Genomic DNA, 12,501 nt, shown 5'->3' on the forward strand with positions numbered 1-12,501 from the left:
GCCCAGCTTCTCTCCAGCCTGATCCATCTCTGGCTATCTTGGGTGTTGGATGGAGGGCAGAGGAGCAGAGTGGGAACACTGCCAGTTTTTCTGCATGTGTGGTGACCTCTCTGGCCATTAGCTTCCTGCTAAGGCAAAGGAGAAGGGCTGAGGGGGTATCTTGGGACCATGGTCTGTCACCCACAGCCCTCCCCAGGCATGGAGAACTTGACCCTTCCTGAGGCTACTTTCTGTCTGAGAAGAGCTGCTCCGACCTGTCCAGCCCGGGGTCCCTGGGTCTGCAGGAGCCAAAGCCCCTCTGTCTTCAGAGCAGTTCCCTTGGGTATCTCTTTCCTCCAGAGGAGAGAAAAGTCTGTACAGAGGCGTCCAAGCTTCTAACCGCAGCTTTCCCTACCAGGGTTTTGGCTCTAGAAGCAAGCAAGGAAAACATGTCATTATCCAAGAGAATCATCCCTCAGAGAAGGCCCTGCTAAGAAGTTGGATCTCCCAGTGGCGTTGAGTGGCTTCTTGTTTTTGTGTACTGACTGGGAAGGGGCATTATAAAAACAAACCAACAACCAGAATTAAACCAAACAAAATCTTTCTTTTCTTACTAGGTGCTAAGCAGAGTTGAAATCCGCATTTATGTCTACACGTGGTGGCGGGAAGCTGTTGCCTCAGCCTCTTCTGTGGAGGGCTCAGATTCCATCAAAAAAGATCCACAGTGCCCCCACGCCCCACACTTTGAGTTTTGCCCTTGTCATAAGAGCACATGCCTGGGTGGCTGGGTGGCTTCCTCGTCTGGTAGTAATACCTCACAGTTCTGTAGCGCCTCATGATTTGCAAAGCATGCATCTTGTACAAGGGCTCTGTCTATTGTACACCTGAAAGGCCCGGCCTCAGACAGATTCAATCACCTGCCCAAGTTCACAGAGCTGGTAAGCAGAGGAACTTGGACTCAGACCAAGTCCTCAAATCCCAACTTTATTATTTTTTTTTTCCCGCATGACTCATACGTTCACTTATTCATTGGCTTATTCATTCATTCAATCAACATGTTCAACGGCTTAGCATGTAGGTTCACAGTGCAGTGGGAAAGACGGACACAAATGACAGTGATGATACAGTTTTGTGCTAAGTGCCTGGGACACCAAAAGGGAAAATCCCGACAGTTGAGCTGCCTTGTAGTGAGGGAAGATATGTGTCAACGAGCAGTGGGAATACAGGAAGATGGGTGCCAAAGGAGAGCTGCGCAGTCTTGTGCCCAGAGAGATGGGCACCAAAGGTGCCTTCCCCTGTGAGGATAGCGGGCTTCCTGGAGGAGAAGGCATTGGAACCAAGGCTGTCATTAGAAGAAAAGAGTGCTCATCGAGACAGGGCAGCCAAGACCATAAGTTCTACAGACCATAGGAGAAAGAGGCTACTGCTGGTGGTGGACCTTGGCTCTGCCTATGGGACAAGCTTAGGTCTCACAAATTCAGTGGTCACAAGAGTCCGTGTGAGACATGGCACATTTAACAATTTTAAAGTACTGTTTTCACTGAAGTATAGCATACACACAGAAAAGGACACAAATAACTACTGAACAGCTCAACGAATGTCACTGGGTAGTGTACCCAGCTCATGAGAGAGAACCCAAGGCCCTAAGGTACAACTCTGGCCCTCCGGGATCCCCTACGTGGCCCTTACCTGTTACAATCTCTGACTGAAAGTCAGAGAAAATCACCGTCCCGTTTTTTTTTTAACAGCACGTGTCAGTGAACAGCGGCACCTTATGTCAACTCGAGCATGTACTCTTGTGTCTGGATTGTTCTAGTCAGCGTCTATGTTTACTTATTTTTCCCCATGTCTACTTGATGGAGAAACGCAGGCATTTCATTTGGATCTTTACCTAAACATGAGATCGCCGGGTCCTACGTAAGCTGGGAATATGCTTAGTTTTACCAAAAGTATATTGTGCCACATTTTTTTCAGCAGAGGTAGGGAGTTGGGGGCAGGGAACTGTGTTAGTCAAGGACGCTTTCATTTTATCTCAAGCACCAAAAACAAAGCTTTGATCAATTAAGTCAGGCAGGTCATTGGTCATTGAGTAAATCAGGGGTCCAGAATTGGGTCACCTGTAAGAATGAGGTCAATTTAGGTCCTCATGGGCTTGTGGCTGACAGACAAGTGTACATGATCTTTTATTTCCCATGGCTTTATCCTCAGCTGTTGTAAACGGGCTTTGTCTATGTAATGGGGAACATGGTTGTTAGGAGTCTCTGGTTTCTTATTGACAGATTAGTGACACCAGAGGAGAATTGTTCTCCCCATCACTTCAGAATATCAACATTTCAAGGAAGGCTTTGGAAGACCTACCACTGCTCAGTCACTGAGGTCACCAGAATGGAGGTGATATAGTTGGACAGGCATGAGTCTAACAGGTCCCAAGGTTTGGGTTCCAGTAAATTACAGTACAAGAAAGGGAGGAAAACTACCCCTTTCCCCCAAATTCATAGAAGACAAATAGAGGATGCCAAGCAGATGAAATGGAGCATGTTCACTAGACTGTAGAAGGCAACGACTGTCTGAACTCTACTGAGAGCCAGGTTTTCCACTAGGTGCTTGACATACATTAAGAAAGCTGATTGTCAAAAACAACATGTAATGTAGATGTTACTATGCCCATTTGAACTCACAGTTAAAATGTGAGTTGATGAAGGAACTCACAGTTTACTTCCAGAGTGAGGAGCCCAGTTACTGGCTCATGCCTTCCGTGCTTGAATTGACCAGAATACCAGGAGAAGTTCTTAGCCCAAATCATCTGCCAGCTAGCTCCCCCTTTTTTCCCAACTGGATGAATATGATAAAAAGCAGTAATTCAAAAATGTATTTTCTTTCTTTTCTTTCTTTCTTTCTTTCTTTCTTTCTTTCTTTCTTTCTTTCTTCTTTCCTTTCTTTCTTGCTCTTTCTTTCTTTCTTTCTTTCTTTCCTTTGTAGCTATGGTAATTGCTATAACCAATGATCCCTTCAACTGTACTAGAAAAAGCCCATGACTGTGGTGGTAACTGGAGCATGGTGCTCTCTGGAAAGACCACAGAGCAGGGCAGGAGAGGACAGCCTGAGGCAGTGGAGAGAGGTAGGTTGGCAGGCTTTCGAGCATCACGGGCAACTGTGTCACTTGACCCAGGGATCTGGTATTTGTTATCCATACATTCAGCCAGTCTACATTTGTTGGCAATTTATCTGAATCCAATACTCTCCTAAGGATCTAAGATAAAAGGATGCCATTGACTAAGGAGCTCGCAGTCCTGGGGGTGGGGGGGGGGGGGTGGCGGAGGCAAGTAAGCTCGGACAATATTACTACTCAGCACTGGGACAGGGACATACCAGGTGTGAGCAAGCTAACTCAGCAGGTGGGGAGGGCCTCAGAGAGGAGGGAGCACTTGGGCTGGACCTGTAACAATAAGTACAAGTGTTATGATGCTGTAAGTTACTTCAAAATATGCACTAGAGACATCGGGATAGTATGTGCTTATTCGTACTGCATTCTGAGGGGCGGTCAGTTACTCTGATCAGAGCTTTACAGTCCAGATCAGAGATTTACATTCCAGACTCAATGTAAGTCAGGGCCCAGGGCTCCAGCTTCCTTATTCCAAAAGGAACCAGAAGCTTTTTTTTATTAAGTTAGGATAGTGAATGTTAAGAATGACTTTTCAGTGGGGGATATTATTGCCTTCTGAATTAGCATAAGGGATATTACAAAGGGTCTCTCATTGATGACAGTGGTGGTATTGAATACATGTGAATCCAGTTATGCACTGGCTGCAGTATTTTAGAGACCTTTCCTGCCTCTCCATAACCAGGGTGTAAGAATCCACTGAGGTCTTTATACTCATGCGGGTGCCTGAGGCTGATACCTAAATGGATTGGCAGATTCTGAAGCCATCACAAGGCTGATAGGATCCTGCTCCTATACAGAATGCCGGTGTCTGCTTTCAGTATACTTTCTATGTCAAATGGTTGTCAGATCATCTAGAAAGGCACTGGAATTCACCAAGCTCACAGAATAATTCTGATGGGTCTTCTACTTGCCTGCCTGCTAAAATGTGCTTGCTGAAAAGGTATCTCTACGCGTGGAAGATATTGGTCCTGAAAGTTGTTTTCCTGATAATATATTGTGCACGTGGGGTTTGGATACTACCTTCACATGCCAGAAAGATGGCACGGGACCAGATTGGTTTAGGTCAATCTGCAACAAGGAGTTCAAGCAGATAGTGCAGGCAGAGGGGTGCTCTCTGGGCAGGGAGGACACTAGGGACCAAGGCACAGGGAAGTTCTCAGGGGCTTGTAAATAGGTGGGTTCCCCTGAGGGAGGGATAATGAGAATGTTTCCCTCCTGAAGGACTCTCATGCTCTGCTGGGTTTGGATTTCAGCCCTCACATCGGTGTTGTTGAAAATGTGCCCCAGATGACCTGTGCCGGAATCACTTGGCAGGGATGGGGCCTAGAGTAAGCTCTCTTTTTTAAGAGCACAAGTTCCCCAGGCGAGTATTCGCCCATCAGAGTTTAAAGAAAACCACTGCAAGGTGCTCGGCCGCGGGATGACTGGGTGGTGGTGCACCAGACCCTCTAGGAGCAAGGCCAAGTGTGGCGGGAGGGTCTGGCTGGAGACCCGGATACAGGCCGGGAGGTTCTGGTGACAGTTCGGATAGATGGTTCTGGAAGTGGGGAGTTGGTTTAAAGAGCGCGGGTAGCCAGCCTGACTGAACGACTGATGGGCTGCCAGGAGGCTGGTTGAGCGAGCCGGCTGGGCTTACGGTGGCTGACAGATGTCTGGCTTGGGGACAGAGTGGAGAGTGACAGGAGCAAGTCTCTCTCGGGTGGCTGTTGGTTGTCTTTTTGGTCTCGAGCATGTAGACGGAGGCTTACGTGCAGTCCCGTCACGCCCTGGGCCTGTTGTCTGTGCCGAAACGGCGTGGAGTGACCGGGTCCCCGGAGCATTACCCCTGCCACCTGCCCGCTGCACCCCTCCTCCAGGTTGCTCGTCCCCTGCCTGTGGCATGCAGGCATGACATGATAAATTCTAGAACACACGGTTCAAACAAAAACAGCCTTATTCGATAACATTCATGTGATGAGCAGTTATATTCTTCACCATCACCTGCGTTTAGTTCCTTTTAAATAAAACACAGACTAACCCAAAAAGTGGATTATGTGGGAGAAAACAACAGGGCCGTTTCCCTCTGGTCACCGTTGCCCCAAATCCCTGCCAGATGGTCAAGCAGAGCAGCTCGTGTATCAGCAAATTACGGAACCTCATTAGGACCCTATTTCATGTTTTTAGATGCCACGGGCCTTTATATGAGGTGATGTTGATTTCTTAAACTTGTATGACAACATAATGAATGCGTGTTGGTGAAGTGTCCAATGAAATGTGAAACAATCGGTGAATTCTTTGCATATTTTATTTTTCTTTTTTTTGATTTCCAACTCACACACATCTGGCATATTTTACATCTTTGCAATAAAACATGGTTACAATAGCTTAAGGAATTTATATATCCAAAATATTTCACCATGATCTCAAGATGAAATGAACTTGTCTCCCAGATGTTCAGTATCCTCCCAATTCTAAGCTACAAACTCAAGATATTGCTTACAGCCTGGTGATGAATAACTTAATCATTACGCTGATTCCCCAGAATTTCAGAATCTCATAAATACAAACAACAATGAAGAAGGAATTCAGTGCTAAAACTTACTAATACAAGGTGGATGACAAATAAGTAATCACATCAATAAATAATGATATGTTTCTGGTGCAAAGTGCCAATACAAAGAACCCATTATCTTGTTTTATCTTTTTAAATAAATGACTGCAAGTGAGTGTAAATTCTGAGAAAATCACATTCCTGTAACATGCCTCATAGCCCTACCGACACAATATGTACATCTATGACGATACAGTCACCAAATATACAAAGAAGAAACATGAATAAAGTGTATATACCCCTGGGTGTATAACTTGATCAGTACAATGTATGGAAAATCATTTGACACCCATCATCTTATATCATAAAAGATGAAGTGCCTTAGGCTAAGAATGTGGCTTTAGGTGAGAATTTCACAAGAACCTAAAAGAATAGCCTCAGTTATTGTTATAATAAAGTCTGGCTTGTTATTAAAGAAACTAAGCTATTCGAGAACCAAAGAGAAAAAAAAATCCAAAAATAGTTAGCATCAGATTCTCCTCCCCTAATGTACACACACTAAGCCAGCAGGATGAGTCTGGAAGAGATGTCCAGGAGTTGGGAAGTCATTACTATGGAACTAATGGGCGTGACTTCTATTTATACAAGAAAAACCGAGACCTCATCCCTAAGCCCCCTTTCTGCTGTGTCTTCAAATTATGAAGGGTAGGGCTGAATTTTCTGTGTCTAAAGTAGCAAAAATGGCAAATAATGGCTTAGTATCCAAATGCTTTATGAGCAAATTTCACTTAGAAGGGATGAATTTAGATTAAAAAGTGCAAACCATATTTTGGTGAAAATGTCAAAAATTACTGTTTGAGCCCAAATTCAACCCTTTCGTACAAGCTGTGTCCTTGGACGGATCTTTCTGTTTCATAGTCTGAATGCACCTGTTCCATCGAGACATCAGGATTAAAGAACATGCAAGTTGTAACTCCACAATAAAATTAAGAAACGTTTTGTTCTTTATACAAGGTTTTACTTTTACAAAAGTATCCCTTTAAATAAGATGCATCTGATGTACAAAGTATCAAACGTGTTTTTTTTTTTTTTTTTTTCTCAGCTTGAAAAGAGGCTGGAAATGGGATGCAGGTTAGGTTCAAAGCTTAAACTTTGTAACAACTGGACACAAGGTTCCTCAGAATTGTCAAAAGTCTCTTGTGAAGCGTCCTACTACCTTTTCTCAATAAACAACAATATATGAAATAATTACCAAAACATCTCCTAATTCATATAATTTACATGATATAAGCTTGCTTGGTAGCAGCTGGTGTTCAGTCGTGAAAAAACACACAAAGTAAAATGGCTGCTGACTACAATGTACAGCTATTGCTGGGTGTGATGGAATGTACAAACGGAGGTCGATGTAGACGAGTTTTTTCCCACCAGAGATATTGCCTTTCCATGCAGCACTTGTGCTCTCAGCTTTAACTTGGCTTTTGGTTCTTCACTTGTCTTCAGTATCTGTTCTGATGCTCATAATGCCACCGGTTAAAATCTATATTAAAAGCTACGATGCTACCAGAAGCCATGCCAGTGATCAGAGTCCTGGAAAAGCAGAGATGGTGGTTAAGAGCGATATGAAATCACTGATGTGGTTGCTGCTTTACAGTAGATGGTATCATGGTCTCTAAGTTCACCAAGTCTTGGTTTTGTGTTCACTGAGAGAGGGTTACAACCTATTCTTGGTTCTCCTGAGAGAAGCTGAATCTCTCCTGCTCACACCTGAACTGCCAGACCTGAACTGCTTAGCTTTTGATCGGACAGTTCATCAGATAAACGCTCTGGGTGTGCATCTTCAATGTGTGTACATGGCTTACATGCACGTGTTGCTGTTCTCACTTTCCAGGGACATTATAAAAGGCAAACAGAATTGAAATTAGGGATGAAATTAAAATAGAAATAGAAACTTTGTTAGTATCTTTCTTCGCTCCTCTTTGGAGCCCCCTGGCACTACTGTGACCTTGCAGTGCTCCCATCTACCCCCTCTCCCGGTGCCCCCTGAATAAAGCCTTTCCTGCCCCCTCACCCTCAGGAAAAGTTGATCCCTTCCCTCTTCTGTTGGGTTGTCCCCGCTTCCCTCATATACAATTATGATTATCTGGTAGTGCTCAGTCGATGACGGTAGTAGCAGATGTTTGCTACACGAATACATGAGCGACTAAGGACGCCGGGGAGAACACTTAAACTACTTAACACAATTTCAAGTACCTTATTTCAAAAACTTTAGAAACACTCATGTATGTACACATAAGTACACAATAAAGCATTCCCATTTACTCATGAGTATGGACGACAGTATTTTGGAATACTCTAATGATCGCCTGCTTAATTTTGCTTTCTGCACATCAAATATCCCTCCCCCAAACTGAATCAAATTGCGTTGTTTTTCCTGATGACGTCAGTACCATTTTACTAGATTGTGTGATGCTTTGTTAAACTTGTTATATATGCTTTAATATTTATAACATTTTGAAAACAATATTTTATAAAGAATACACAGATGGTTGAAAGTTTTGGCTAGTAAGCTTTTCTTATTTCTGTTAAATATACAGCAAAAATAAGAGAGAAATTACATACCACATTAAGATTATCGAGTTTAAAAATTTTTAAATGTACGATATTCTAAATATTCTTTTCACTTTAAAATAAACCCCAAAGTGAATTTTAGGAAACAGTAAAATCCTGTTGCCAACTGAGGAACCATGGAAAATCAAATTAATTAATTCCCATACCAATTCTTTTTTTTTTTTTTAATGTTTATTTATTCTTGAGAGAGACAGAGACAGAGTGCGAGCGGGGGAGGGGCAGAGAGAGAGGGAGACACAGAACCCGAAGCAGGTTCCAGGCTCTGAGCTGTCAGCACAGAGCCCGATGCAGGGCTCCAACTCATGAGCTGTGAGATCATGACCTGAGCCGGAGTCAGATACTTAACTGATTGAGCCACCCAGGTGCCCCTGTTATTCTTTTTTAAATGTTTATTTATTTTGAGAGAGAGAGCACCCAAGTTCATGAACAGGGGAGGGCAGAGAGAGGGGGAGAGAGATTCCCGAGCAGACTCTGTGCTCAGTGTGAATTCATGAGCCGAAATGAAGAGTCGGATGCCTAACTGACAGGTGCCCTGTTTTGTATCTTTTTAAAACAGGCCAGCTCTGGTCTACACTGAGCATTCTGCTGGGAACTGCTAGCTACAAGTATGACTCGAGCTGAAACGCACCTCTGCTGAAACACACGTGTCTCTGCTTTCCAGAAGGGAAGCCTGTGGACCCTGAGACTAAGTGAGGATCTTCGAGCAGGGACGTTAGTGGGAACAGTCCTGTTTTGGGCAGTGTCTGGTGTGCCTGTTCTCCCTCTGACCCATTCCTTCCTTTCTTCCCCCTGCCTTATTCTCTTCCTCTGTTTTCATCTTACAGGAATCCTTTCCTAGAGCATTTACTACCCTCCTCAATTCACCCTTTTCTGTGCTAGCCTTTCTTCCATCTGGATGCTGGAGACTTATTCACAGCACATTTCACCCTTGGTAGAAGGTACAGGACTTTCAAGGACAGTTGTCAAGTGATTACATTTCCCCTTCATGTGGCTCACCTCTGGTCATGGGATAAGTCCATTGCTCTAATGCCAGCATCACATCCAGGGTAAATGTACAGCTGCTTGAAGTCACAGGCCTGCCAGACCTCCACCACACCATTGTCCCCTCCGGTCACCAGGTTCTGGCCATCGCTACTCAGGAGAATGGCCTTCAGAAAAGGCAGAAAAGCAGCCATTTCTCTCAGATTTTCCCAGATGGTCAATGGTCATTACTGAAAAGCACTCAATTCAGTTCCCTCATAATTATTTTCTACTTTTAGCCATTTGTCCAAGTTTTCTCAAGTGCAGTCTACAAAATTTCCAATGTGGAATTCATCAGAGTTCTTACATAAACAAAGGATCTTATTAAAACCAATTAAGGTTACAAAATAACAGACGTCCCAAAGAGAATATTATCAATCTAATCCGGGAAGAACTTGAGAATTAAGTAACATGATGTTCTGTTAAGTCTGAATATCAACAATGTCAAGACTTTCAGAACAAATGGCAGAGGCATCATTTCAAAACAGCTTTTAATAATGATAAACCAACAATTACAATTCACTTATGAGCGAAGGGCAATCTGGTACATGTACTTTTGGTCTAGGGTTCTGAAGATAAGATTCTTTGACAATAAACTCACTTTTAATGTCAGGGGGTGTAGCACTGCTTACAAAAGAGCTGAAGAAAAATCTCCTTAAGGGTCTGACCCTCATCAAACAAAAGCTGTCATCTCTAAAATCAAATTCACAGAGTTACCTACTTGGGACTAAATGAACTTTGGGTTTGTTCAAAGCATCAATCTACATGAATTTACCTGCTTTTAAAACCACCACACATTTCTTTATCTGGATACCAGAGAAACTGTATTATGGATCACTTAATGTGAGATAGTCGATCTTCAATCTGATGGCTTCAGTCCCTGTTTAGCACCGAACATGCAGACCTACCCGTGTTGAATCATTGATCTCCATCTGAGCCAAAAGTTTCCCATTAATGCTGAAATTGCTGAATCGTCCTCGTTCATAGTATATGATACAGTGGCCTTCACTAGAGACGGAAATCAAGCGCGGGAACAAGCAATTCTCTGGTCCTTCAAGGGCTCGCAACAAATCTCCAGTGATGGTGTGGACAAGGCAAGGACCCTCTGCAGAAGGAGGATATCAACGGCCAGAGTCACTCATAATGACTAGTCACCTATGGGTTCTTACAAACACACTGACCCTACCTGGGTACATACACTCAGATTTGTGGAAGGAGGCAGAAAAGAAAAGAGGTACGCTGGCGGGAGCCAGGCACTGATGTTATATTTAAACAGAACAAACACAGGGAGCTGTGTCTTCTGAGCTGACCTTCTCAACTTTTCATCTAGGGAAATACTTGGTCTTCTTCTACATGAGATAATATTCTTAAAAAAGGATACAGTCCATAGATAATGTGAGATTAAAACACTGTATGTCCCAAAGTTTTCTCTTAATGCGATTTTAGAAATGTTTCTTCAAAGTTTAGAATTATCCACACAACTGCTAATTTTCTTTAGTTTCATCAAAACTTTAACATTATACCACATAAATACATTCCTATCGTAATGAGTTTCACCTTTTCTACAATTCATACATTAAATGTAAAAGGCAAAGTTAAGATAATTAATCAAGTGATTCAGACTGTAAAACAAGTGATTCAGAGTGTAAAAACACTTTTTGTCTTTAAATGTGAATAGTGAAGTGAGAGAATAAAAATAGTAGGGGGCTGACTTATTTTGCTCCAATTTTTTTTTCCTTCCTCCTGGTAGAAATTGTGTTGATAAGATAAAAATTTCACTAGTCAAGTTCATAAAAATAACTGGTTAATATAGCTTGGTATTACCTGTCTCCCAATCAAAAAAAAAAAAAACTCATAAAGACAGCTAATGAATTATATTTTTCAACTGACTCCAGTAGGTGGGAATTTTATTAAACAAGTGGCATTGTAAAGCTATACCTAAATTTTTACTAAATAGATGTGCATGATAGAAAAGACAGAAAATTAGAAAGAAAAAGAAAACAGCAATCATCTCTAATATCACCCATCACCTATACAAAATTAATGTTTTCTTCTATACCTACCATGTGTCTGTATTTTCCTTTTCCTTTTTTTTTCCTTTCACTTTACAGGATAGGATAATATTACACTTATCGTTACTTATTTTTTAGTTAAAAAGACATTTATTGAAAATATCCTATGTGTCCATAGGGTTATTTACTCTTACATACAAAAGTGAAAAACACTGTCGCTACCTTCAGACATTACATCTATTCTCCACAAAGCAGCCAGGATAAGCTCCTGAAAACCAAATACGATCAACCTTGCTTAAAAATCTCCAGTGAGTTCCCACTACACTCAAAATAAGAGGAACATCGTAAGTTCTTGTGCCACTGGTCCCCGGCCTGCCAGCCTTCTCTCTAACTCCGCTGAGACAGCATCTACTCGGCCCCTCTGGTTTTCTTGAAGTTTTTCCTGAGCGTTAGGCTCCTTCCTGCCCCAGAGCCTCTCACAGTGAATTGGTGTCTGATCCAGAATTAGAATCCAGGTTTCCTAACTTTTCTTGAAACAACGCTTCTTTCACCAAAAGTCAAAAACTCCAAGTAATCATGTTTCCTTTCCCATCGACCTCAACACAGTCCCGGGCCTGATGAAGGAAGGGGCTTCTGGAGGGAGGGGGGTCCAGGGCCATGTCTGATAAGCAACCTGACTTCCCTCAGGGCCCCCACGGCATCATGAATATCTTCCCCCATCTTTTATAGGTTATTTTTAATGGCTGCATCATAGGGATGTGTTGCAGTTGAATTTACCAGGGTTCTGGCTAGAGTGCTGGTGACCACAAAATACTACATAAAATTTCATATATATTTGATATTAGTACTAGTAAGTAATAATAAAACAAAAAGGTTGCAATGAACCTAGGGAGTCTATACAGGGCAATGTCTATTTCCTAAAGGAAATAAATCATAAATCATGGTTAACTTGAGAAAATAGTAGTTTTTAAAGACTTAAAACAAAAGAAATGCCTTCTGACCTTTAGCACCACTGATAACAAGTCCAAGTTCTGCACAGACAGAAACACAGACAACTTCATGGTCATGGCCTGTGAGGACAGCTCTTGGGGCAGGATAGTCACCTGCAAGGAAACAGCAGCAGTGGGTTACTACAGACCAATGGCAGAAACGAAGGGCTACAACACTAC

General features: G+C 42.6%; 1 protein-coding gene across 10 annotated transcripts in view; it reads right to left on the reverse strand.

The window, feature by feature from the left end:
* Positions 1-5,408: 5,408 nt before the first annotated feature.
* Positions 5,409-12,501, reverse strand: part of NBEA (neurobeachin) — a 678,106-nt gene continuing 671,013 nt past the window's right edge. For all 10 annotated transcript variants that reach the window (XM_078434421.2, XM_078434419.2, XM_078434413.2 and 7 more), the window contains 4 exons: positions 12,334-12,435; positions 10,229-10,425; positions 9,297-9,448; positions 5,409-7,259 (listed from right to left, as the gene is read on the reverse strand). In XM_078434421.2, coding sequence (XP_078290547.1) covers positions 7,169-7,259; positions 9,297-9,448; positions 10,229-10,425; positions 12,334-12,435 — 542 coding nt within the window. In that variant the 3' untranslated portion in view covers positions 5,409-7,168. The remainder of the gene's footprint in view (positions 7,260-9,296; positions 9,449-10,228; positions 10,426-12,333; positions 12,436-12,501) is intronic.

The sequence above is a fragment of the Panthera onca genome, chromosome A1 (genome assembly GCF_046562875.1).
Source record: "Panthera onca isolate mPanOnc1 chromosome A1, mPanOnc1 haplotype 2, whole genome shotgun sequence".
In the NCBI taxonomy this organism is placed as follows: domain Eukaryota; kingdom Metazoa; phylum Chordata; class Mammalia; order Carnivora; family Felidae; genus Panthera; species Panthera onca.